The sequence below is a fragment of the Perognathus longimembris genome, chromosome 6, assembly GCF_023159225.1.
Source record: "Perognathus longimembris pacificus isolate PPM17 chromosome 6, ASM2315922v1, whole genome shotgun sequence".
Classification (NCBI taxonomy): Eukaryota; Metazoa; Chordata; class Mammalia; order Rodentia; family Heteromyidae; genus Perognathus; species Perognathus longimembris.
The window spans coordinates 67,837,571-67,864,782 of NC_063166.1; the positions used below are offsets into that span (position 1 = coordinate 67,837,571).

The following is a 27,212-nucleotide window of genomic DNA, read 5'->3' on the forward strand; positions in this document are numbered from 1 at the left end:
ACACCCTTCCCCTACCCCCTCCCCGGTGTTTTGTGTCTCTGCTTCTTCTGTCCTCTGGTTGCCTCATGATAGCTTTGGTGATCAGGACTAAGGCAGAAGGCATCTTCCTTTTTCACCACTTGGACTTCCCAGTCCCCAGCTGCTTTGGAGATGTCATCACTAACGGGTGTAGGAACAGACGTGGGCGCCATCTTGGAAGGAGGCAGCTGGGGCGTTAGCTCCTTGGAGTTGAATTTGGGCAGTGTGGCCGTAGTGGCTGGTGCCTGATGAACCTGGGTGTTGGACATGCAAAGGAAGATGCCCCTTGTCCTCCTCTGAACACCCCAGACCGAAAACAAATATTGAACTCCAGTACTGGTGTGGGTGTGGGGGTCCCAAAGAGACCGGCCCAGGTGCCTGCAATGCCCTTGAAAAAGCATGGGAGCAGGAAGGTGGATGGCGTACAGACGGGGACAAGGCTGGTACCGTGAGGGGGTGCAGGGGAGGCAACAGGGCGCTGACCCCAGGGGAAAGAGGTAACTTGACAGGACAGCTGGGAGTGGGGGAGGGCGGAGGGGAAGGGATGGATGATGGAGGGAGATCTGCATGGTGCAGACAGAGAGAAGAGCTCACTACAGACACAGCCTATGGGACAATCTGGGGACCAGAGACAGGTGAGGGGTGAGCGGAAGTCAGGCCCACCCTGGGGGAGGGGAAACCCTGGCCTCTCAGAGGCAGCAGAGCTGAAGTGCAGAGGCCCCTTGGGGAGAAGGGAAGTAGAAGGTTCTAGAAGAAAGCCACGAAGGAGCTGCTGGGAGGGCCCCACCTGTCAGCCGTGTCCTTGCTGGATCCCGCATTACCTCTCGGATGACCTGGCGACCAGGTGAGTAAATGTTAGCACAGAAACCCAACCCCAAGGAGGCGCCCCATGCTTCCCCTGGGCCCCCTCCTTGTGCCCAGGTCAGGACGAGCAAAGAGCAGGAGTTCGCAGTCCTGGGCAGACGTGGGCTCCAGACAGGCGCAGGAGGCTGCAGAGCGTGTGTGCTCCGTGTGGATCTGGAGGCTCCGCCGGCGGACACAGCTGCCCCCGAGGTAAGAGGCCTCCACCCTGGCTCTCCCTTGCGCAGGATGCCCCCAGAGCACTGCGTGACTCTCCCTGGATAGCTGGGAACGGGCCTTTCTAGAACCTTCGCTACCTGCCCCATCATCCGCTGTGGGGAGCAAGCAATCTCCTTTCCTGGCATCTCCCAGTCCTTCTGGTAATCTCACTGGGACTCCATTGCTCTCCAGCCATTTGCTAACACACACACACACACACACACACACACACACACACACACACACACAGTTGCCTTTGAAATGAGTGGGCAGCCAAGGGCTGGTGGCTCCTACCTGTAATCTTAGCTATTCAGGAGGCTGAGATCTGAAGATTGTGGTTCAAAACCAGCCTGGGCAGCAGAGTCCATGAGACTCTTGTTTCCAATTAACCACCAGAATATGGAAGGTGGAGCTGTGGCTCAAAGTGGCAGAGCACTAGCTTTGAGCAGGAAACCTCATGGGCAGTGCCCAGGCCCTGAGTTCAAGGCCCACAAAAGACTGACCAAAAACAAACAAACAAACAAAAAAGATAAAATTAATTAAATAAACAAATAAAAGGAGAGGACAAGGGTTGGGGGACAGCTGGTGGTAGCCGTCTCACATGCATGGCATGAGGTCCTGGTACAATCCCAGCACCACTAAAAGTACCAACAGAGCAGCAGTATTTGCCAGTGTCAGCTCCACACCTGCGTCCGTCAGAGATTTTGGAAATGACCTTTCACCTTTCTCTGCCGGGAGCTCCCCCAGGCCTCCTCTGAGCCCACATTGCACCCACAGCCAGTCGCTGGCGTGAGATCAGGTAAATCAATGCAACCAAGGAGTCGACCAGCACCCGGCACGCTAGTCACCATGACTGTCATGGCGCTGTGGTCCCACCGGCCCTTTCTGTTACTGGAGCTTGAGTCACAGTTCCTTTCTATTACTGAATGCTTTCTGAGTGGGTGGCATTGTGCAGGTGAGAGAATGTAACTTGGGGGGAGGGTGGCAGCTGGTAAGGGTGGGATGGAAGGAGCTGGGGTTCCCCGAATACCACCGAAAAGGAAGAGACAGGAGCCAAGTTCAAATCCTGGCTTCTTGTCCAGTACCTGTGACCTTGAGCAAGTCCAAGGTGGAACAGTGAACTTGCTGACAGGCCATTCAACATGGCAGAACCAGTCTGCCCTGTCTTGCCACAGCCCCTTCCCTTTATGCACAGAACTCCAAATTGTGTGCAAATCCATGTGCCTGAAAGTTAAAGACTCGCGTAGAGGTGCGTGTGTATGTGTGTGGCATTAAATTCTAGAGGGGGGCAGAAATCTCTGCGGTGGCCTGCCGGCCTCTTTGCTTGTTCAGGGTCCCCTGACAGAGCCCACAAAGAGTGGAGGCTTAACATTAGTTCATCACTTTCTAGTTCCTACATGCTCTCCGTCTGTCTCTGTCTCTCTCTTTCTCTCTCTCCCTCCCTCTCCCTCCCTCCCTCCTCCTCTGCCTCTCCCTCTCCCTCTCCCTTTCTCTCTTCCTCTCCCTCTCTCCCTCTTCTCTTCTCTTCTCTTCTCTCCTCTCCTCTCTTCTCCTTCTCTCTCTCTCTCTCTCCCTCTCTCTCTCCCTCCCCCTCTCTCTCTGGGAGATGTGAGTCCCAGAGAACAGAGGCTGCTCTGTTTGCTCCTGCTATGCCCCAGGCACCCAAAACAGTGTCCACACAGTGGCCCCAGTTGTGGACTGACTACTTGACCTGCTGGCTGACTGTAAATCTGTCCTACCCATCCTGAATTTCTAAACCAAACAGTCAAGGGGCTCAGGGTGAACCCCAAAGACTCTGCTTTGGCCTGGGATATTCAGAAATGTGTGGGGACCTGCTGGAGATCTCAGTTCTCTTTCCCAGCCTGCCTTCCCTGTCACCCCCTTTCACATGGCCCAGAGAAACTGCCAGACTCTCCCAACCCTTCCTCCCTCTCTCCCCCTGTGAGGCCTCCTCCTGGAAGCCCTCCTATCCTCCCCCTTTCTAGTCACCCCTGGTCTCCACTGCCCTCCCTGAAGCCCAGGGCAATGTTGTATCTTCTGTGAAGCCTTTTCTGAACCATTCTGCTCCCCTAAATCTGGCCAGAGGCCCACTCAAAACAGGTGCTGGCTCCCATTGGGGTGCTGTGGCCTGTGCACTACCAGCTGATACGCACAGCTGTGGTCCCCAACACAGGTTGGCGTCCATCGCCACACTAGCCGGCCACCTGCTTGGTCAGAGCTGGCTGAGGCAGACACGTGTCACGCCGTCCAGCTCCTGCACCTAGAGTGCCAGTGAGCCTCCGGGTCACCTGCGCAGGGGTGGGGGAAAGGGCAGCCCTGGTCCCCTGCCTGCGGTGACCCCTGCAGAGGTCGCCTCGCACCTGCTCCTCCGTCCCCACACACTTAGCCACAGTTTGTTTGCCCTGAATTTAATCTATTCCTGTCCCACAAAAGAAGGATTAGGCCTGGAACGTTCCAGAACCCATTTCTTTACTTCTTTCCCAGCCATTCCGGGCTGATGACGTGACTGTGCTTTTGTGGCTGTTATCAGCAGTCACCCAGCGTTTCCCTGAAATAGGGGGTGGGGTCGGCGGGGCGGCCCCAAGCCAGGAGCTGGGAGGGCACGGGGCTGCTCCCCTCTCCTGGCCTCCATCCTCCAGGCCTCTGTGCGTCCTTCGCAAACAGGAACTGAGCTTGTTGGCTAACCAAAAAAAAAAAAAGAAGAAGAAGAAGCTGTTTGGTGTAAGACTTTTTTAAAAAAGAAATTTTAAGGGCTGGGGATATAGCCTAGTGGCAAGAGTGCCTGCCTCGGATACACGAGGCCCTAGGTTCGATTCCCCAGCACCACATATACAGAAAACGGCCAGAAGCGGCGCTGTGGCTCAAGTGGCAGAGTGCTAGCCTTGAGCGGGAAGAAGCCAGGGACAGTGCTCAGGCCCTGAGTTCAAGCCCCAGGACTGGCAAAACAAAAAATCTCCCAGAAGGTGGCTCAAATGGTAGAGCACTAACTAGCCTACAGACGGCACCCAGGCCTCAAGTTCAAGCCCCAGGACCAGCACACAAGCACACACACACACACACACACACACACACACACACACACACACACTTAAATGTTTCCTGTGGAGTTATTTCCTCCTCAAAGAATCTCTGTATTTAAAATTTAAAGAGGAATCATTTCCCTTTTCAGCCACTTAAGTTGATCTCCGTGCTGCTTTGATGGCTGCCTGGCGGCTCGGGATTTGTTTGTTCAATGCCAGTACTGGGCTTGAACTCGGGGCCCCAGAGCTGTCTCTTAACTTTTTTCACTCAAGGCTGCGTTCTACCTCTTGAGTCCATCTTTTGGGCAGTTAACTGGGGGTAAGAGTCCCATGGACCTTCCTGGCCAGGCTGACTTCTAACCAAGATCCTCAAGATCTCCCCGTCCTGAGTAGCTAGGATGACAGGTAGGAGCCAGGATTTATTGAAGAAGCCCCCTGTTGCAGGCCACTCTTTGGGTTCCTCAGCCCATAAAGCTGCAGAGAATATTCTAGCAGCTGTCCTGGCAGAGCCCATGCATGTCAAGTGGATGGGGCTGAGCCTCGGAAGAACACTTGGATGTAGAGAAGGGCCATCTTTGCTGCACACTGGCTGAGCTCTCTCCACAATAAGCTCAACTTTTCCCAGCCAGCTTGACCTCAGCCTGGGGGGAGCCCTACATCCCTATTTTATGGCTGGGGAAACAGAGGCCAGAGATAAGGCAGTGGAAAACTCTGTATCCCCCTACTCTCCTCCTAGTTCATTGCCCTTTCAGAGTTTTGGAAGAGACTACTTGGTCTTTAACAAGGAGGCAGAAGGGAGACAGGGTGGTGAGGCCCCTGTGCTGCTTAGGGCAGACATTGCTAACCGATTCCCACACTCCCTCCTGCTGAGCCCCAGATTCTTGAGGACTTTGACAGCCATTGCCAGAGGACCGGAGGCAGTCCAAGTGTGACATGTGTCTGCTGCGTCATGCAGCATATTTGGGACCCAGGAAAACCATTACACCATGGGCTCTTGAGCCTGCTGAGGGGTGGCCTGAATTCTTCCTCTTTTCTTTTTAGGAAATGGTGGCAACTGTCCAACCCTGCCCTCCTGGCACACCCTCCAGGTTTCTGTGTGGCCATCGTCTTCCCAGGAGAGGCTAGGCAGACAGGCAGTACCTATCCGGAGGTCAGACAGTGCTGGGGCCACACCCTGACCCCTGCTCTAGGAAGCCACTGCCCTCTCCAGGACCCCAACTCATCTGGAAAGGGGGAAGGGGGTGATGACCCCCCCATTTCCTCCTCTCTGGGACCCAGTTAGGTGATCTGTAAAATAGGGGTTCCACTCTGCTCCCCGCTTTGACCTCACAATGACACTGTCTGCACCCCCCATCCGGCTTCCACGGAAGAAGGGGTCTGTGTGGGGGAAGGCATGAGAGGGGGCTCCCTCACCTTCTTGCTTGCTACCTCTCCACCGTTCTCCCTCCCCCTCTTCCTCTCCCTCCTGGAGGGAGCCCAAGCCAGGCAGGAGGAAGGAGGAGGAGGAGGAAGGGAGCAGGGGAGTTTCCCCAGCTCTCTGGGGACCAGGAAATGCTCGTGCTCTAAACTGAGCCTCACTGGCTCATGGAGACATGCTCCAACTTCCACCACACTGGGTTTCCTGTGCTACACCCCACACTGGGCAGTCCCCCCACCCTGCCTGGGCATGGTGGCTCATGCCTGTAATCCTAGCACTAGGGAGGTTGAGGCAGCAGGATTGTGAGTTTAGGGTCAGCATGGGCAACAAAGTGAGACTCAAAAATGCCTTTGTAGACATTCTTCCCTTCCCCTCCCACCCCTTATCATCTCAGCCCCCCACCCCACCCCGCTAAAGGGACTCAAGCTGTGCATCTGGTCTTGACCTCTTGCCTACACTGGCTACGCGATCTCCTGGTGGCCAGAGTCCTGAATACACGCGAGCTTTGAGGTCCACTTCCAGCACATGCTAGCCGGAAGCCTCAGCCGTGCTGTAACGCGCACTGCTGCAGCCTGGTCAGGAATGGCCAAGAAGGGATCTGGAGCTGAGACTAGGCAAGTGGGAAGCAGCATGCGCAAAGGCCCTGACGTGAGAATGAAAGAACGAAAGCAGCCGGGCAGGCCAGGTCGTGTAAGGCTTGATTATACATGAGTAGTGAAGGGTTTTCATAGGCTGGAGAGAGGCACAGTCTGGGTAAGTGTGTGTGTGTGTGTGTGTGTGTGTGTGTGTGTGTGTGTGTGTGTGTCCATGCTGGTACTAGGGCTTGAATTTAGGGCCTCATGCTCTCATTTAGCATTTTTGCCTCACACCTCTATGTTGGGCTGTGTGGTGGCTAAGTGACACTGTGGCTCAAGTGGGAGAGCACTATCTTTGAGCACAAAAGCTCAGGATAGTGCCCCAGCCTCGAGTTCAAGCCTCAGGGCTGGCACAAAAAGAAACAACGAGGAAGGGAGGAAGGGAGGGAGGGAATGCATTACTCTGTATAGTAGCAGTTGGCTGCTGGTCCTGTGCACCGTGGGGGGACAGGGCCTGGGGACAGGACCTGAGCTGTGTCTCCAGATTCCAGGGGCCTCCTCTGGCCTCTTCTGTCCTCAGTGAGCTTGGGGGAGGGGTCAGGAAGGGGTCAGGCAGGACACGGGGGCTGACGTGGGTCCCTGGCACAGACCCTGGCTCCCCACAGAGGGACATTGTGCACGGGCAGTGGGCATGGCAGGCTGGGAAGACACACATGGCAAGTGTCTCTCGGGCTGTGTGCCCCGGGCGCTGGCCACTGGCAGGGTCCTTCGCAGAGTCCTCCTGGCTCCAAGCATCTCCCTTGGGGGTTGGGGCATCTGTACACATGGCAAGGTGGCAAGCGCCCTTCTCTGGGCCCCCTGCCCCCCACAGCAGCAGGAAGAGGAGGCCAGCTAGAGCCTGTGTGACCTCAGGCCGCCAGCTGCCCCTCTCCTGCCCTCCTGCCCGGTGGACAGGACTCTCCCCCATGGTTCTCCCAGCCCCAGTGCTCTGATCTTGGCTGGCAGACTGAAGTTGGGCAACCAGAACAATTCACTGACCTATGCCCAAAGGCCGCACAGGGTTTCGGTTCCCTGCCAGCCCTAGCGCTAACCTGGGGGGCGGGGGCAGAGATTGACAGGTGAGTGACCTGCACTAGACTCCACTCAAGGCCCCCTAGACCCCAATCCCATGATCTTGGCCCCTCGCTGAGACTCAGGTGCCTGGTAAAGCTGGGCTGTGTGTGGCTAAGTAAGCCCAGGCCTGTGCCCAGGCAGGGGTGATGGGGCTCCTGCTGGGTGTTACACCAGTCCCCTGGGCTCACAATCAGGCTCATTACTCTTTCACCCTACAAGTACCACGACATCTGTCCTGGGACGGACGAGGTGACATGGCGCCATGGAAGGAGAGAATGGAAGGCAGGGTCCCAGTGAGGGTCCTGCATCCCCCATCAGGTGCTCAGTGGCCTGGGAGGAGGGGCTGCCACCATCCCATTCTGCAGAGGAGCTCAAAGAGGTGCAGAGAGGCAAAGCCCTGGGACCCGAGACACACAGTGAAGTGGCAGCAATGGAAATTCAAATCTGTTCTCTGAAGGGAATTAACTCATGGAGCTGAGTGGGGGAAAAGTGGGTGGACAGGGCCATGCCTTCTTTTTCCCAACTTGACTATAGGGACTAAAAAGTTAGTGTTATCATGGGGACTGAAAAGTTAGGGCCAGGCACTGGTGGCTCACACCTGTAATCCTAGCCACTCAGGAGGCTCAGATCTAAGGATCACAGTTCAAAGCCATTAATTGGAGTCTCCATTAATTGGAGACTTTTATCTCCAATTAATCATCAGAGAACCAGAAATAGAGCTGAGGCTCAAAGTAGTAGAAGCCCTAGCCTTGAGCAAAAAGAAAAAAAAAAACCCACAGGATCAGCATCCAAGCCCTGAATTCAAGTCCCATGACCAGAAAGAAAAAGAAAAGAAAAAAGGCTAGTGTGACAAGAACACACTAAAGCCACCAGCACAACAATGTTCATCGCAGCACAATTTGTCATAGATAAAATATGGAACCAACCCAGATGCCCCTCAGTAGACGAATGGATCAGGAAAATGTGGTACATATATACAATGGAATTTTATGCCTCTATCAGAAAGAATGACATTGCCCCATTTGTAAAGAAATGGAAGGACTTGGAAAAAATTATATTAAGGGAAGTGAGCCAGACCCAAAGAAACATGGACTCCATGGTTTCCCTCATAGGGAATAATTAGCACAGGTTTAGGCTAGTCACAGCAGAGGATCACAACAGCCCAATAGATATGCCCTTATGAATGCATAAGATGATGCTAAGTGAAATGAACTCCATGTTATGGACACGAGTGTTATATCATTGTTGTAATTACTTTCAACATGCCATGTGATATCGTAGCTTCTATTGTTGATGATCCTCTCGTATCCCCTTCCTGTGGTTGTACCCGCATTATCACTGTATCTCATCTGAATACATTGGAAACTGTATATACTGGTATTAGAACTAGGGAAGTGAAAGGGAATACCAAAATCAAGAGACAAAGGATAAAAAGACAAACGACTCCAAAAGCAATACTTGCAAAACCATTTGGTGCAAACCAACTGAACAACTCATGAGGGGAGAGGGAAAGGGGGAGGAAATGAGGGAGGAGGTAACAAACAGTACATGTACCCAAGACATGTATCCAAGGCCTAAACATATGAAACTGTAACCTCTCTGGCCATCACTTTGACAATAAATAAGGGGGGGGGGAGGCTAGTGTAGCCTCTCCACAGGCTTCCCCACCAGCAGCAGTAACCATGACACCGGCAGAACCACACCCAGCTACTGAGCTATCTTCTGCATGCAAGGTGCTGGGCTCAGCCCTGTGGGAGAAGGGTTGGCAGTGCGCCCATTTCACAGATGGAACGCTGAGGCTCAGGGAGCTTATGCTCCAAGCCCAGAGTCACACATGGCAGAACAATGGAGCCAGGACTTGAACTAAGTTTGTCCTGTGCCACCTCTGTGTCCTTCAAGCTTGTGAGACAGCCCCCCATGGGTTTTGCAGTCAGATTTCTGCCTCAGATACTGGCTCAGCCCTTGGCTGACCACGCAGGCTGGTCCTTCCCTGGGAAAGACAGAATGACTGCTGACCCTCACATGCAAGCCTGGCCTGGTTCCTGCTATAACCAAGATGGCATCCCCTGCAGTACTGCCTGAGCCAGCTCCCTGCCCTGGTGCCCTAGCACCTCCCCACCTCTCGTGCCAGCCCCGACCCTCCTTTCTCTAAGCCCCAGGAAGCTGGAGTCTCACTGCCTCCCGGAAGGGCTCTGGATCACCAAGAGCTGCAAATATTTACCTTGGAGACCTAGGCCCAGCCTGGGGCCTCAGCCCCCACCCGCAGGATGCCCGCTGGGCTGGGGTGCGTGGGATATAAGGCTGGGGTTTGCAGACCAGGAGAGGAGTCAGGTGGGCCCAGGGCTCCAGGGTGTCCAGGTAAATGTGGGGGAAGGGCCAGGACGGGGGCTGTCAGGGAGGCCCAGCAAGGGCTCTTGGGTACCTGGAACCTTTCAGAGTCAGCGCTTTCCTCACCCGGAAGAGTGATGATGAGGATGGGGGAGGCTGGTGGTCTTTTCTAGACTCATCCCTCACTCTGCAGACAGCGATTGCTTGAGCAAGGGCGCTTAACAAAGTCCCCAGGTGGCTCCATGTGCAGCTTGCTGTGCTGAAGAAGGTTCAGGACTGGAAGGGGAAAGGACTTGAGCTCAAGTGGTAGAGCACTAGCCTGGAGCACAAAGAGGCTCAGGGACAGCTCCTAGGCTCCGAGTTCAAGCCCTGCAGCTGACAAAAAGAGGAAAAAGAAGTTTGGAAGGGGAAAGGCAGGCAGAGGCAGCTTCCTGGAGGAGATGACATAGAGGCTGCAAAGCTGAATAGAAGGGACTGGGAATGTGGCTTTGTGGTAGAGTGCTTGACTAGCATGCACAAGTTCGATTCCTTGGTATGACATAGACAAACAAGAACAGTAATGTGTCATTGATTAAAGCGTTTAATTTTTTTTTAAGTCTGGATAGAAGATGCTGGGAAAGGAAGAGCTCGAGGCATTGGGTGTAAGAGGGAGGGGAGCTGGTGCCATGTTGCAGATGGACCCAGGCTGAGATTTGAAGGGTCGTCTGAGGCACGGGGTGGTCCGGAAGACAGAGTGACACAAGGCATTTGTGGCCTTGGCAACAAGAAACCCACAGGCAGGGGCTCCATGTCTGGGCCAGTGTCTTACCTCCCTTCCACGGGCAGAAGCTCTCTGTGGGGGCAGAAGGCAGAGCAAGTGTAAGCTGACCAGCTCAGGAAGGGCCAGGCGGGGTCCCCCCGGCCCACAGGGGGGACCAGAGCATAGGACAGGAATCTCCTCTCCTTTTCTCTCCTCTCCTCCCTTCCTCTCCCCTCATCTCTCTCTCTCTCTGTCTCTGTCTTTCTGTCTCTCTGTGTCTCTGTCTCTCTCCCCCCTCCTCCTCTTTCTTCATCATCATCCTCTCTCCCTCTCCCTCCCTCTCTCTCATTCTCTGTTCCCTGATCCCAAACCCACTGTTCCCTCCCCAGGCCCCTTACTATTGCCGATCGAGTGACCACTCCACACTGTTGAGTCTCACTGACGTTCTCCCTCCCCTAAGTCCAACCTTCCTGCGTGCCTCCCACTGAGCTCTAGAGATGGCTGCAGGAGAGGGGCAGCTCTAGGGGCTGTGAAAGTGTGGGTGGGGCTTGAAAGGATGGATAGGAGCGTCACAGAAGAACAGCACGGGAGGATGGAGGAAGCAGGGAGGACCAGGGCAAAGGCCTGGCTTTGAGAGAAACCAGAATTGTTCATGCAGCTGGAATTTGATAGAGCAGAAAGGGACAAAGAAGGAGAAAGGGTCTGAAGCTGAAAGGGAGACTTTTGTTTTGTTTTGTGTGGCTACTAGAGTATGACTCAGGCCCTGGACATTGTCCCTTAGCTTTGTCACACAAGACTGGCAGTTGAGCCATATCTCCAGCTTTTTTGTGTGTGTGCCAGTCTTAGAGCTTAAACTCAGGGTCTGAGCACTGTCCCTGAGTTTCATTGTGCTCAAGGCTAGCACTCTACTACTTGAGCCACAGGGCCACTTCCAGCTTTTTTTTTTTTCTGCGTATGTGGTGCTGAGGAATGGACCCAGGGCTTCATGCATGCTAGGCAGGCACTCTGCCACTAAGCCACATTCCCAGCCCTTCTCCGGCTTTTTGATGATTAATTGGAGATAAGCATCTCATGGACTTTCCTGCCTGGGCTGGCTTTGAACTTTACTCCTTGGATCTCAGGCGCTGGAGTAGCCAGGATTACAGGTATGAGCCTCCTGTGGCTGGCAGGAGAGGCTTTTCAAGTGCCAGGCTGATGGGGGAGATAGCGAGAGGTACATCTAAAAGGTGCCATGCTAAAATGCCTTCTAGATACCAACTCCCTGCCAGCGGCCGTCCATGATGTGGCATTCATTACTCTGCCCAGCAGTCAGAGAACACGGAGGCATAGAGAGGCTGAGCTGGGGAGCTGAGGCCACAGGACCAGGTCCTGCTCCCCAACCCTGCACAAAATGCCCCCTTCTGAATGCCACACCCAGGCAGCCGGCTTGGTGGGCCTGCCCTGAGCCTCCATGCCCAGCTAACCAAACTGTCTGTGCTCACTCTAGGCTCGACCACCTGCCACCAGCTGCTCACCAACACCCAGAAGATGACCAGCCTGTGGGTCTTCGCCTGCCTCAGTGCCTTTGTGGGAGCCAATTTGGCCCCAGCCACCCCAACCCCCCCTGCGGTATTCACCCTGGGCCCAGAAGTCATCAATAGCAGTAAGTCTGGGCCCCAGGCATCACCACCGTCACCGAGGCCCTCAGAAAAAGAGGGAGACCCCAACACGGGGGCGGTGCCAAGCAGGGCTGGGGTCCCAGGACTCGGGTGGGGCATGAGGCAATGACCTCGGAGCCCATGATGCCATGACCCCTACGAAATCCCACAAGCCCCCACACCCACCTGCGGCCTGCAGCATGGACCCCCCCTCCCCAGTTAGGCCACCAGTGCACCCATCCCCAGGGCAAAGGTTCAGACCAGGAAACCTGCCGGCCTTGGTCTCACACAGCTTTGTCCTTCACCATCGCCGTGACCCTGGCCATGCCCTGAGCCTCCCGGTAGCACCGAGACTGAGCCGTGGCCAATGCTCCCAGTCCAGCAGGGGCCTCACTTACGCCCTGGAGGGGTCCTTCCCTGCCCAGAGCCCCCCCTCCCCCCCCGGCCTCTAATTCCTGGATCTGTGTCCAGTGCTGACCCAGGAACTGAAGGAGCATGATGCCACCGCCCTCCTCCATCAGCTACCGCTGCTGAGCGCCATAAGGCAGAAGACCACGGGGGGCATCCCCCTGATCACCAGCCTGTTTGGATCCATCCTGAGGCACATCATCTGGTGAGTGGCCTGGGCCTCAGCGCCACGCCCACCCCCTGCCCAGTCCCCTTGCATACGATTGGCCGGTCAGTCAGCCAACGTCAGTCCCTGATCAAACAGACGGGACTAAGTCCCTCCCCTGAGAAGCTCATTCTCCCAAGCCCTAGGAGGGTAGCCACCCAGGAAGGTCACCAGAAGGGAAGGGGAAGAGAAGGAAGGGTGGCTCAGCCAAACAGAGAGGAAGAAAGTGTACTCCAGGCAGAGAGGCCTGCCTCGGAGAAGGAGGGTCTTACAGTCAGCCCAAGGGGCTCAGTTCACCCCATTAAAACCACAGAACTGGCAGCGTTTGTCAGCTGGGGGTGGAGAGGAGGGATGGGGGCAGGGCCATGCTAAAACAGACAGGAAAGACAGAGTGGGAGCAGGCCGAACTGGATGTATGACTCTCATCTTCCCCGAATCCTACCCAGGCTGAGAGTCACCTCTGCAAACATCCTCCAGCTGCAAGTGCAGGCCGCAGTCAAAGACCAGGAGCTGGTGGTCAGGGTTCCCCTGGACATGGTGGCCGGGTTCAACACGTGAGTCCCCTCAGTCAGGTACCTCCCTAGAGGTATCTGGAGGGAATCGAGGATCCTAAGCAGAGAGATGAACAAGTGCAAAGGTCCTAGGGCATGAGTACCCTTGCCTAGTTTAAAGAATGACAAAGAGGGGTCTGGGAATATGGCCTAGTGGCAAGAGAGCTTGCCTCATATACATGAAACCCTGGGTTTGATTCCCCAGCACCACATATATAGAAAACGGCCAGAAGTGGCGCTGTGGCTCAAGTGGCACAGTGCTAGCCTTGAGCAAATGGAAGCCAGGGACAGTGCTCAGGCCCTGAGTCCAAGGCCCAGGACTGGCAAAAAAAAAAAAAAAAAAAGAAAAAAGAAAAGAAAAGAGAATGGCAAAGAGAAAGGAAGAGAGGGTGTACTGGGAGAGAACGTCAGAAGGCAGCTGTGGCCAGTTTAGGCAAGGCCGTGCAGGCCAGGTGAGGAATTGGCCTTTACAAAGGAAGGTGCAAGTCTGAGTGAGAGGAGGGCAGGGTGTGGATCAGCCTTTTCCAAGAATCCCACTATCCACTGGGGGAAACCAACTTGACGGGAACAGTGGTGTGAAGGCAGGGAGGCCATCAAGCCCTCGCGGGAGGTGTGCAGCTGGGGAGAAATGATGGTCTAGATAGCAAGGTTTGAGGCAGGGAGGTGGGGAGAAGAGGCCGGAGTCTGCATGGATTTTGGAAGCAGATAGAGATCACTGGAATGTGTGTGTGTGAGTGAGTGTGTGTGTGTGTGTGTGTGTGTGTGTGTGTACGGGATCTTGAACTCGGGGCCGAGGCACTTGTCCCTTAGACATTTTAATTACTTTCTTTATTTTTTATTTATCTTTTTTTCTTTTTGCTGGTTGTGGGGCTTGAACACTGGGTCCTGGGCGCTGTCCCTGAGCTTCTTTTGCTCAAGGCTAGGGCTCTGCCACTTGAGCCACAATACCATTTCTGGTTTTTGAGTGGTTAATTGGAGATAAAAGTCTCATGAGGACTTTCCTGCCTGGGCTGGCTTTGAACTGCGATCCTCAATCTCAGCTTCCTGAGTTGCTAGGATTACAGGCATGAGCCACCAGTGCTTTAGACATTTTACTCAAGGCCAGTGCTCTACCACTTGAGTCACAATTCATTTCTGGCTTTTTCTTGTTGTTGTTGATTAGTTGGAAAGAAAAGCCTCATGGGCTTTTCCTGCCCCAGCTGGCTTCAAACCACGATCTCAGCCTTCTGAGCTGCTGGGATTACAGGCGTAAGCATAAGCACCCAGCATGGATTTCCTGATGAACTGAATGTGAACAGAAAGAGAGAGAGAGAGCACACATGAGAGAGAGAATATGAACGATAGTTCCAAGGCTTGTGCCTGCAACCAACCCAAAGGACCGGCAAGCAAGGCCATTAGAGCCCCAAGTTTGGAGACTCGGGTTTCAGTGCTGTCAGCTTCAATAAGACGAGCTCGCAGGACATTGTAGTAGCCAGCAGGGTCCAAGTTCAGAAGCTGTCAGTGCGCGGAAAGGAGTTAAACCAGGAGAGGAGGCCGGTAGTGGGGCACGGAGGGGAGGCAGGAAGGAGCCTGCCAGGCAGGAGGAGCGGGAGGACGCATGCCCAGCGGGTTGGCTCCCGCCTGGGCGTGGACGATGCCCCATTCCTCTTCCCACAGGCCGCTGGTGAAGACCATCGTGGAGCTCCACATGGAGACGGAGGCCCAGGCCTTCATCGGGGTGGAGAGCAGCCCCAGTGGCCCTGACCGCCTGGTCCTCAGAGATTGCCTCAGCAGTCAGGGCAGCCTGCGCGTCAGCCTGCTGAACAAGTGAGTGCCGGGCTCTGCCCTCCGGAGGCCCTGGGCAGGCAGGTGGTGGGGACCAAGCTAGAAACAAAGGCTGCAGGATGACAGTGTCCAAAAGCAAACTGACCCTTTACCTGACCTGTGTAACTGTAACTCCTTTGGACATCACTTTTATACTGATAAAAAAAAATTTTAATGAAAAAAAGAAAACCAAAGGCTTTAGAATCTGGCCAACACTGCTCTTTACCCAGCTCTTGCTCTCCAGGCCCCCAACACTGTGTACCCCGGGTTTAGAGGACAAGTTCCTCCTTCCCCAAGTTTCAGCTTCTGCCAAGCCGGTGTGGGGTGACCCTCTCTGACCGCTCCTGTCTCCCCCTTCTCCTCTCCCACAGGCTATCCTTCCTGGTCAACTCCCTAGCGGACAACGTCATAAACCTCCTGGTGCCAGCCCTGCCCCAGATGGTGAAAGAGAAGGTGAGTGGAATTGGGCCTCAGGCCTGTGGAGGCTGCACTGCCCTCTGCCGAGCGGCAGCGAAACTGCAAGCTGGTGCTGAAGGCTGGGGTGGGATATTTGGGACTAATTCCTGCAGCAGAGCCCAGAGCCAGAGCCGGGGACTGTACCACTGAGCCAGTTAGATGGTTGCGGGTCAAGGTGATGAAACTGCCAAAAGCCAGGCCGGAGGCCTGGGTCAGTGATGTCCTGATAAATTCAACAATTGTCTCTGCAGGGGCTGAGAAGGAGGAAAGCCACCACGGGGTGGGCACTCCAACAGATCTAATAGTAAAATACAGCAAAATAACGTTAGCGATACGTGTTTGATTGGTACTAAATTCATCTATAATATAAGTCCTTTTAAATGTAAGTTTATCTATCTAAATCATATTGTAAATTTAACTCGTAGTAATGTCTAGGTTTAGCACCCAGCTCAGAAATGCCTAAAAGAAAAAAAAAATTAAACGATTTATCCCTACAAACTGGCTCAACAAACTAGCGTCAGCAAGCCACTGTTTCGCTCCCATCTGGGTGTGGGTTCTAGGCCTGCCAACTCCCTGAGTCCTGCTGTAGTTATTTTTCTAAGTTACCACTAAGGTGATGACGGGGCAGGGGGATGTGGGGGAACCCTTCATAGTCTCTGTGTTCAATGAGAGGACGGAGGCCACGCGTTCCCTTGCCCTCATGGTCTGGCCATGGCTCTCTGTGCTAGGTTCATGGTCATAGGAGTATTTTGTTTGGCGGGAAGGGAACTGCAGGGCACAGTGCAGGAGTGGAGTTGGCATCCAGCAGGAACTCCTCTGGAAAATGCAATCGTTCTTTGCTGTGGAAAGCAATGGGTCAACCCTGGGGACCCTCTGAAGGTGTTGGCCATTCTGTTTGGTGCAGGGAAGGGGCCTGGCAGGACCTGGATGTCCAGGGGGGCTCCCGTGGGAGTCGGGTGAGAGATGAAGAATGAGGAGTTGTGGGGGGAGGAGGTAGTCCCCCACCCGCAGTGCATGCTGGGAGTCCCTGATACTCCATCCTCCATCCTCCATCCTTCCTGAGTTCTGGGTTCAGAAAGCAGGTGGGAATGGAGCATTGTGGTGGATAGGAAGCATTGGGGTCCCCAGAAGATTCTCCCACGAAGACCCGATACCTCAATGATCTGGGCACTGGGCCTGGACCAACAGGCTGCCTTGGAGCAGAGAATGAGGCCTGTGGGTTCCCCTGAAAAGGCAAGGCAAGCATTCATCCTCTCTCCCCGCAGAGTGGGTGAGGCCAGGGTTCCTCTGCCAATGTGGTGTGGGGTGTTTAATGGCCCCCCTGCCCTCTCTCTACTGGGCTTCACGACCCCCCTCAAGTCATCATAACTTGTCTCGAAAAATTTCTCCCCTGCTGAGACACACCAGCAATATTGGGGAGAGGAAGTTTGTGGGGGGTGGGGAGGCAGGAGGAGTATTGGGGCGGCTCGACTCTCCCCTAGGACACAAACAGCCAGTCTGGCGCCTACAGGAGGGGGCTGGCTGGCTGGCCTCTGTTGCAGCAGTGATTCATGGCATGAAGAAGTGAGGTCTCCACTTCCCATATGGAAAACACAAGCTCCTGTGAGCAAGAGGAGGGGCAAGATGGCGAGGGCAGCTGGCAGGCCAGGCACACCCTGGGCATGGGGCAAGGGACAAACTGAGCTATGGTGTTGGCTGGCTGAGGGGGTGGACACACCTGTCCACACCCAACCCCCATGAATGAACACCTGGTTGGCCCTGGGCACAGGAAGCCAGGCACAAGTCAGTGTAAGGCTGGGGCTGGGGCCTCGCTAATGAAGCCCTGGGTCTGTGCATTGCAGCTGTGCCCTGTGATCCAGGCAGCTTTCGATGGCATGTACGCAGATGTCCTGAAGCTGGTGAAGGGTAAGTGCACTGCCTCCCCCAGGCACGCACCCTCACCCCTTTTCTTTAGCTGCAGAGTCCAGCCTTCAGACCCTGCCTCCACCTGGAGGACCCCACTCAAGCCTGAGCAACTGACCCAGCAGCAGGCGGATGAGCATGGGCTGATACCCCTTCCGAGGACAGGCAGTCATCCACCATGACGGCGGCATCATGCGAGGTTCTAGATGAGGCCAGCAGGGGCAAGTTCAAAGCCCAGCTCTGCTACTGCATTGCTCCATGCAGAAGGCCACCTCCTAGTCTCCATTGCCTTGGCTGTAAAAGAGAGTTTATACATCCCTAACCCAAAGGATTGTAAGAGGATGAAAAGTTTTTGAGAAAGTTCCAGGCACGCAGCAGATATCCTGCCAGGCTGAGGAAAGTTTACCCATGAGGCTGAGTGGATGGATGATGGATGGATGGATGGATGGATGGATGGATGACATGGGAGGCAACCTCTGCACTATGAGAGGAGAGAGAACAGGACAGCGATGGGATCTATTTCCAGGAAGGAAGAGACAGGAGGACAGCAGCTTCTGCTCCCACCTGGTCAGTCATCCATGCCTGGCGCCTTTAGAATGGGAATTGACAGGGAAGATGGAAATTCTACCATCTGCTGATTTAGGCACTGAAAAGGCCGCTCACAGGGCAGTCAGAGAGGGGAGGAAGAAGGTGGATGAATGCTCACTGAGCCCCAAGCTGGTGCAGAGTCCAAGGCCTTGGGCTGGGTCCACATGGCCTCCATCTCACTGACTCCTCCGTCCACATAAGGTGCTCATTGTCCAGCCTCACACACGAGACAGCTGGGGCTCAGAACAGTTAAGTCCTTTGTCAGAACCCACAGAGGAAATTCATGGTGAGGAAGGTGGGAAATCGTTTCTTCCAGTTCAAGGGGGCTTGATTCCGATTTTCCCATTGCCAGCACCCTGTCCTCCGCCTGGGCCAGGACTGGCTATTACACCTGTGTTCAGCTAAGGAGGCTGGGGCTGAGGGCGGAGCTCACTTGAGCGGCATAGATGAGCATCTAACACAGAAAGAAAACAGGGGGGAGGGAGGGCAGGTGGAGGGAAGGAAAGAACTGCATTTGGAGGCAGGAAGGGACCAGCCAATGTCACTGGGACTTGAACCTGTGCCAGGTCTATTCTCTATTCCCAAAAGTCAAGGTCAGGGTTAACCCACCCCACCCTGCTCTTAGGTCTATATATATAGCAGGCAGATGAGGAGCCATCGCCACCTAGTGGCCATGTGGGGAATCACCAGGCCAACACAAGTGTGTAGCCCGATGTGTGCAAACTGGGTGTTCAAGCCCACGCCTGCCCAGTGAGGGAGAGACAGATACAAATGACATGAGATAGGTTAAGATTTCACAGTAAGACTTTGGAAAGGCCCTTTCCCGGGAATAGAGAGTCTAAGAGTGAAAGGCTTAGCGCAGGGCACCAGTCTCATCACCATCCTCGCCGCCCTACCGCCCGCCCCCGCCCCCCAATGATACCACACCCCCAGCACTAGCTGCCCTCCTCACAGAACTTTTCTTCTTGCCTCCCTCCCCTGGGAGCAGAGCCTATTTTCCTCAGTCCTGGATTGCTGAAATTTGATCTTCTGTCTCCTGCCATCAAGGGCAGTAGCATCCAGCTCAACCTGCAGGTGAGTAGCCCAGAACCTCAGAGCAAAGTAGAGAAATGGCTGCACTCCTCCAACCTCCTAGACTCAGACACATGCAGAGAAAACTCCTGGCCCCCCAAAACCGGGGCACACGCGGACCCAGCAATATCCCATGCAAGCCATCTGGAGGGAGAAAAGCCAGCAGATGCAACCTGAGATTCAAGCAAAGTCATTTGCCTGGATCCCAAGCTAAGCTTCCTGGCAATGAATGCAAAAAAGGGAAACAGGTTGAATGGTGTCTGTCTTCATCCATTTCGTACCACTACACCAAAGTACCTGAGACTGAATGACATATAAACAACTCATAGAGTTTTCTAACTGCCTCACTCCATGGCAGAAGATGCAAGAGCAAGAACAGGCAAGAGCAGGCCAACAGAGGCCTGAACTCCATTGAGTGCCTGCTAAGCAAGCCCTCTTACTGCCAAGCTCTGCCTACATCATCTGTTTTTCTGCTGGCTATTTAGTGTCTGGTAAAATTTTCACCCATGCAGAACTGTGATCCTCTCAATCTCAGATTCCTAAGTAGGATTATAGGTGTGAGCCACCCGTGCCTGACTCTGAACTCACTTTGATAAAAACCCACTCCAGCAGTAACTCACTGTTCTTGCTGTCACAACATCCATCTACTCATCTCTAGCTAATGGCCTCCTGAAGGTCCTAGCTCTCCAGCCACTGGCAGTGGGGATTAAGTTTCCAACACAGGAACTCTCCTGGACATGGTTACACCTCCATGTTGTGGCTCCCTGCTAGGGGGTTGCTGGGTACATGGTGGTGGGGTAAGAACTCCGAAGCCACACCCTGCTCTGTCTCCTCAGGCCAAGTTGCTGGACTCCAAGGCCCAGGTGACCAAGTGGTTCAATGACTCCGATACCTCCCTGGCTCTGCCCACCCAGCACAGGGCCCCCGTCAGCCTCATCATCAGGCAGAATGTGGTGAGCGACATGGTGGCTGCCATAATCTCTCCGGAAGAGCTTGTGATCCTGCTGGACTTCGTGGTAAGCCTTATCAAGGGATGGAGGATGGAGGATGGAGGGATGGAGGCTGTAACCCAGGGGGAGTCCAGGGGAAAATCCAAGGCTGCCAGGTCTCTGGCAGGAGTTTCCTGCTTCCTTCAGGTGACACCCCCTCCCCTTCCCCTGACAGCCCCTGCACCCTCCCTTCTGCTGGAAGGCTGGAAACAGCCCAGTGACCTCAGCTCTGGCCCAGTTCTGCCCGGCAGAACCACACCCACCCTTTCCTCTATGAAAGAGCCCATCGAGCCAAGAGCCTCTGTCTTAGCTCGGGAGTAGTCCAGGTGGCATGATGAGGCCTCTGCTCACCACACTGTGACCCCAGGCAGGCATCACAAGTGAATCAGTCTCCTTCCTTCCGAGCTGGAGGTCGTGAAGGGGAAAGGCTGGCTGGAAGTCACTGGAGGTGGTAGGACTTTAGGGACTGAGACCTTGAGGGTTTGAATCGGGGCTCTGGAGCTGGGATGAGGGAGAGGGGGAGTGGTCAGAGCAGCCACAGTCCTACCTGCAGTCACTGCTAGATGTTCTCTGGGAACAGAGTGGCTGCAGACACCCCCTTCTCATTCACAGCAGAAGCTGTGGGCCCCAGGCTGTTTTTCCACCTGTAACACACATGGCCTGGACTGTAGGGCCCACCATTGTTTCTAGGATCCTGGTGGTGGGGCCAGGAGATGACCTTCCTGTGCCCTATCCAGCTGACTGGCTCTGGATTCTTCCCACCCTCAGCTTCCTGAACTGGCCCGTGAGCTGAAGATGAGCATCGAGGCCATCAACAAAACGGTGGGCAAGCTCTGGGCGGGGCATGGGGCGGGGCATGTGGGATGGAGGGCGGGGCATGAATTAAACATGGGCGGGGCATGGGCAGGCTTATGGGCAGGGTGGGGTATGGTTTCAGGGTGGGGCCTAGGCTGGCCAACGCAATGGGGCTGGGCACAAGCTGAGCTGTGTGCAAAGGGAACCCACATGTGCCCAGTGTTTCATTACAAGTATGGTGATCAAGGACAGGAGCTGGGGGTGACCAGGGCGTTCCTGGGAGCCTGCCTTTGGTGTGGTGGTCAGAGGGGCACATCTGTGAAGGAGAGGGTACTCCAGACCTGGGGGGGGGGGGGGGAACACAGCTGCCGTTTGTTGTGTGTGTGTGTGTGTGTGTGTGTGTGTGTGAGAGAGAGAGAGAGAGAGAGAGAGAGAGAGAGAGAGAGAGAGAGAGATGTGCACAAGAAGGGATCTTTAGATCTTCAGAGAGGAAGCCTGGCTCAGGGCCACAGTGAGCAGGCCCGGTCCCTTGTCTTTTTCCAGGCCGCGAATAAGCTGGGCCCTACCCAGATTGTGAAGATAGTCATGAGCGACAACCCCCAGCTCTTCCTGAGCCAGGCCGGTGCCAAGATGGCCCAGCTGATCAAGCTGGAAGTGTTTGCCACCAATAAAGACGTCCGGCCCTTCTTCACCCTGGGCATTGTGAGTTCCGTGGCACCTGCCTCGGGGCCTCCTGAGCACAGGGAAGGGGAAGCCCCACCAGAGCCAGGAGCTTTGGGGGCCCAGCTTTGACCTTGTGACTTGATTGGTCTGGGGCAAGAGCCTGCATTGCAGTATGCGGAGGCCAGCCCTCTGTACCCTTCCTAAGTCAGTCACAGCCACCAAGAGCCCCTAGGGGTCAGGGGAACAAACCCCTCTGGGTCAGACCATTCCACCCCGGAGAAGGGTGGCTGTGAACTGTTGGTGGCAACACAAAGTACCTCCAAGGGGACCAAGGCATCCACTACGGAGGGTGAAAATTAACTGGAGATGAGGCACCAAGTAAACCATACAGGAATCACCACAGAGTAGGAGGTGCAGGTAGCTACTGCCTTACAGCTGGCTCTCTGCAGACAGCTGTGCAGGTGGCCCGCTGCACAACTCCACTGCACGCCTCCCTCAGGTGACAGGGGCAATGGAGCCCCCTTGGAGGCACTGGGCCTCTTCCCTGGCCTCCTTCCATGGAGGCCCATGACCCCTCCATGGCCAGTGGCAGGCACTGCAGGACAAACTGTCCCCCAGGATCCGGGGCTCTGTGCACACTGCCCTGAGGTCGCCCAGCCCAGGAGTCAGGTTGATGCAGGTCTTGGGCTGCATGGGGCACCTGGCTTAGCTTTTGGATTTCCTGTAACACCCACCATGACTGCTGTCCGGCCAGGGCTTGCCAGTCCTGCCCTCCCTCCTCCCCAGGCTGCAGGGCGCCGGCCCCTAGGCATTTCCTCTGTTTACATCGGGTGGGAGTGGGAGCCAAGCATCACTCACTTACTAAATGCCAAAAGTGAGGCCCAGAAAGGTCAAAGCTGTCCCCAAGAGCACAGAGCCAGGAGATGAGGTCACGCCAGGTACCCCCTGATCCCAGCATCTCTTTTCACACCCAATGCCTTCTCTCCCAAAAGAAATGGAACCCAGCTTCTCTTGTTGCAGGAAGCCAGTTCAGAAATTCAGTTTTATGCCGAAGATGACCGACTTATGCTCAACTTTAATGACATCAGGTAACACGTGGATCATTGTGACAAGTCTACAAGCAATAGCATGCTGGCCTGTGAGCCTGGGTAAGGGTTGATCCGGGTCAGGCAGATGCCTGGGCTGTCCTGCAAGAGATGGGGAAGGAGAATGAAGGGGCCTAAGGCAGTCTCAGGGCAGGGCAGCCCCAGCCACAGGAATGGCCTAGTCACCACCATTGCCAGGGCTTTGGGCAGCCCATTCTAGACACTTCCAAGACAGCACGGGCTTGTGCTGTGCCTGGTATACAGTAGGTGCTTGATAGTGGTCAGATGAAAGACTGGATGTCAAGTGGCCATTCCCATGCCATCTTCTGTTACAGTTTTGAGCGGATACGCCTGATGATCTCCGATATCAGTTTGTTCAACGTAAGTGTCCCCTAACTTGGGGGAGAGGGGCACAGCTGGAATAGTCCTTCTACAAAGCGCCACAGGCCAGGATCTGCTTCCATCAAGATGCCCACAAAGTCCAGCCTCCTGGCTCAGATGTTTCCTGAGCACCTGCTAACTACAGACATGGTTGAAAACACATAGCATGCACTGGCAAGCTTCTGTTCTAAGAAGACAAAGGCAGGCTAGGCACTGGTGGCTCACACCTGTAATCCTAGCAACTCAAGAGGCTGAGGTCTGAAGATCAAGGCTCAAAGCCAGGCTGAAAAGTCCCCATGAGACTCTTATCTCCTCCAATTAACCCCCAGAAAACCGGAAGTAGAGCTGTGGCTCAAAGTGGTAAAGCACTAGCCTTAAGCAAAAGAGCTCAGGGACAGCACCCAGGTCACGAGTTCAAGCCCCAGGACTGACAGGGGGGTGGGGAGAAAGGCAAAAGTCCTATTTGCTATGCATTTGCTTGTGCAGGGCTGCCTCAGTGAGCCTGGGCAGCCGGCCTCGGCCCCTGATCCTCAGTTTCCCCAGCCCCCGGCCTGAATCCCATCTTCCGCCATGTTTTCTTTGGTCTTTCTGGGGGTTTGTAAATGCATATTGGGACACAAGATGGTTTCCAAAACCAGGACCCGTGGCTTGGTGTGAACAGCTCAGGGGTGGGGGGCACAGGGCAGAGGCCTCTCCAGGCAGGCACACTGGAGGGCTGGAACAGAGGGCAGCCCTTGGGGGTGGGGGTGACCTCCAGTGTATCCCAGGGCACCTGAGCTCCTGCCTCTCCCCAGGCATCTGGTCCCCGGAACCCCCAGTAGTTCTGCGCCAGGCCCATGATGGCTGCGTGGCCCTGGCACTTGCTCAGGCAATGATCCCCTTCTCTCTCACAGCCGGATGTCCTGAAGAGTGTCCTCACCAAGATCCTCAGGGATACGCTGCTGCCCAATGAGAATGGTGGGTGCCAGTGCCAGCCACCAGCCATCCCTAGGCTCTGGGCTGCCTCTTGTGCCTGCAGCTCATCATTTTTCAACCCCCTGCCCCGGCTCCAGGGAACATCACCAGCAGGAAGTGCCCTCCCCAACCCCCCCCCCCCAGCTCCTGCTCTGCAGCAGGGAGCCCAGCAGAGCAGGTCCAGGGGCAGACAGACCCTAGAAGAGGCTCAGGCAGCCTGGGTTCAAGTTCCTGGCCCCTCTTGCCTGACCTTGGACAAGCGGCCCACCCCTCCTGAGCCTCAGTTTCTCCATCTGTGATGTGGGGAAATAAGTCCTTCTTCCTCAGACATGTGACAGAAGGCACATGGGCAATGGGGTGGGAAGAGGGGGAAGCTAGACCAGCAGCACTTTTCATAGTCTTGTTTGATGAAAGTAGGAAATCTCCAAGTATAGAAATTGGCTGTAGCCAGGCACCAGTGTCTTGTGCCTGTAATTCTAACTATCCAGGTAGTTGAGCTCTAAGGATAGAGGTTCAAAGCCTGCCCATGCAAGAAAGTACATGAGACTCTCTCTTTTATCTTTTTTTCTTTTTTTTGCCAGTCCTGGGGCTTGAACTCAGAGCCTGAGCACTGTCCCTGGCTTCTTTTTGCTCAAGGCTAGCACTCTACCACTTGAGCCACAGCACCTCTTCTGTCTTTTTCTGTGTATGTGGTACTGAGGAATCAAACCCAGGGCTTCAAGCATGCTAGGCAAGCACTCTACCTCTAAGCCACATTCCCAGTCCCTCTGTGAGATTCTTATCTCCAATTAACCACAAGAGAAATCAGAAGTGGCATTGTGGCTCAAAGTGGTAGAGCATTGGCCTGAGTGAAAGAGCTCAGGATCATTGCCTAGGCCCTGAGTTCAAGGCCCACCATCAACAAAAAGAAAAAGTAACCAGTTATGGATGCTGGGAGCCAGTGAGGGTTCTCGAGCAGGAATGTAAGGGATGTGAGAGGTACATTGTGGATAGCCAGAGGCAAGATGTGGGCAGATGAGGCTGAGTGGGTGCTGGGGCAGAGAACAGACAAGCAGAAGCTGAAAGGCGGGGGCAAATGCTGTGTGTCAGGAACCATGAACCTGCCCACTCCCTCCTAGCCCTCCTGTCTCTGACCATATTTATTATTGCAGGCAAATTAAGACATGGGATCCCCATGTCAGTCTTGAAGGCCTTGGGATACAATGTAGCCTCGTGGTCTGTGGCCCAGGTGAGTTGGGGCCTGGAGGGGGGAGGGGTTGAATAGCCTGCCTTGACTGGAAGGTGTGGCCTGAGTTCTAGTCCTGGCCCTGCCAGACACTTGATCAAGTTCCTAAATCCCTTCCTCACCTGTAACAGAGGCTCTGCCCCGCCTGTCCTCGTTCATTCATTCACTGCTCTTCATTCAGTAAGTCTTCGTTTGAAGGCCTGCTATAAGCCAAGCATGGCCTCAAGTGCTTGAGACCCCAGAAATGAACAACGGAAGACATCACTGTCCTTTCAGAGCCTGAATTCCAGCATGGAGTAGTTAAGGACTGAGAAGAAGAGCAAAGCAAGCTCAGAAGGGAGACTGGCAAAGAAGGGTAGACAAGGAAGGCTTCTCAGGAGAGGTGACATTTGGCTGGCACCTAAGGTGGGAGGACACAGGCACCTGCTGTGTGCAAGTGTGGCCTTCCCAAGGCACGAAGCAGAAACCACAGGGGAGGGAGACAGGTGGCAGACAAGCAGAAGTGGATAAGGAACCCCACCGCCCATGGCCTGCCACCTCCCGTGACCAGCTGTCAGCCAGGAACCTGGGAGGCTCCTCTGAGGCACGCTTTGTTCAGAGCCCCACATTTCTGAGCCATTCCATCCTGGAGAAGGCCACAGATTGAAATCCACCATCTTCATCTCTTTCTAGATCAATTTCCAAATCCATTTCCGAGTTTGCTCTATTGATCTGGTTTTAGCTAGCAGCACACTAATCTCCTTTCTCCTTCCTTCCTTCCTTCTTTTTTTCCTTCCTTCCTTCCCTCCTTCCTTCCTTATTTCCTTCCTTCCTCCTTTTTTTTTGGTTTGCCATTCCTAGGGCTTGAACCCAGGGCCTTAGTACTGGCTTTGAGCTTTTCTGCTAGAAGTTAGCACTACCACCTGAGTCACAGCTCTACTTCCGGCTGGGCTTTTTGGTTCATTGGAAATTGGAGTCTCAGGGACTTTCCTGCCCAGTCTGGCTTTGAACCACCTATCAGATCTCAGCCCTAGTCGTTAAGATTACAGGTGTATGCCAGCTGCCTGATTTGATCTCCTTTCTGTAACTTTATAACAACTAGACTTTGGGGGGCTGGGAATATGGCCTAGTGGTAAAGTGCTCGCCTCGTATACATGAAGCCCTGGGTTCAATTCCTCAACACTACATATATAGAACAAAAGCCAGAAGTGGTGCTGTGGCTCAAGAGGTAGAGTGCTAGCCTTGAGCAAAAAGAAGCCAGGGACAGTGCTCAGGCCCTGAGTCCACATCCTAGGACTGGCAACAAAAAACAAAACAAATAAATAACATCTAGACTTTGGAAACTGAGAAGGATGAAGGACAAATGGGCTATAGCTGGTCTGGGCAGAATAAGAGCTGAGGCAGGATCTGGGTTCTGAGAAGACAGGAATTCACTATATAGTTCTTTTCCTTTGCTGAATCTTTTTTTCATTTTTCTTCTTATGCCAGTAGCAGGGCTTGAACTCAGGGCCTGGGCACTGTCCCTGAGCTTTTGTGCTCAAGGCTAGCACTCTATCACTTGAACCACAGTGCCACTTCCAGCCTTTTGGTGGTTAATTGGAGATAAGAGTCACAGATTTTCCTGCCTTGGCTTTGAACCATGGTCCTCAGATCTCAGCCTCCTGAGTAGCTTGAATGAGAGGCGTGAGCCTGTGGCTCAGTCTCCTTTGCTGGATCTTGACAATAGTCATAATAAAAATATTGAGGGAATCTAACAAATTCCTCCTATTGTACTTAGTTTCAAAAAAGAAAAACTCAGAATCTTGTGTGCTTCTCAGGCCCTAGCTCACAGGGGGACAGCCAGGAAATCTGTATTTTATGAAACATCTTGGTGTGGGCTGGGCTTGGGGGCAGCAGTCTTCCCCGCTCTGTCCCCTGCAGTAGACCCTCTGTGTCACAGACCCCATGTCCTGTGCTGAGAGTCTTTCCTGAGTGACTGCCACTGGCTGCCATCACCTTGTGGCGGACGAAAGAACATAAACCGTAACAAGGCAGGACTCTCCTTCTGTTTCAGGGTGCTCTCGTGCTCACCCCAGCCTCTGTCTAGGATCCTCTCTCGCAGTGAAGACTGGACGGACCAGCGGGGTCCCAGCATGGAGTATGGGAGCCCGCCCTGCTGACCGTCCCTCCATGCAGTCAATAAACACTTGCCCATGGCCCTGCGGTCTGTGTGTGGCTTTGTCCAGCAAGGGGGTCGCTCTGCCATGGCGGG

General features: G+C 54.5%; 1 protein-coding gene across 1 annotated transcript; it reads left to right on the forward strand.

Annotated features, from left to right (window-relative positions):
• Nucleotides 1-846: 846 nt before the first annotated feature.
• Nucleotides 847-27,117, forward strand: Bpifb1 (BPI fold containing family B member 1). The gene is made up of 18 exons (XM_048349393.1): nt 847-862; nt 940-1,071; nt 3,161-3,250; nt 11,756-11,911; nt 12,378-12,519; nt 12,966-13,073; nt 14,727-14,876; nt 15,245-15,326; nt 17,171-17,234; nt 18,808-18,893; nt 19,727-19,906; nt 20,648-20,701; nt 21,218-21,376; nt 22,358-22,425; nt 22,758-22,803; nt 23,697-23,760; nt 24,909-24,985; nt 27,015-27,117. The coding sequence occupies exons 1-18, from the start codon at nt 847-849 to the stop codon at nt 27,045-27,047; spliced, it is 1,707 nt and encodes a 568-aa protein (XP_048205350.1). The 3' UTR covers nt 27,048-27,117.
• The last annotated feature ends 95 nt before the right edge of the window (nt 27,118-27,212 follow it).

Coding starts and splice junctions, on each gene's coding strand:
- Bpifb1 (XM_048349393.1), top strand. Junction 19,907..20,647: donor TGATCCTGCTGGACTTCGTG/GTAAGCCTTATC, acceptor TCCCACCCTCAG/CTTCCTGAACTGGCCCGTGA. Junction 24,986..27,014: donor CCTCGTGGTCTGTGGCCCAG/GTGAGTTGGGGC, acceptor CTTCTGTTTCAG/GGTGCTCTCGTGCTCACCCC.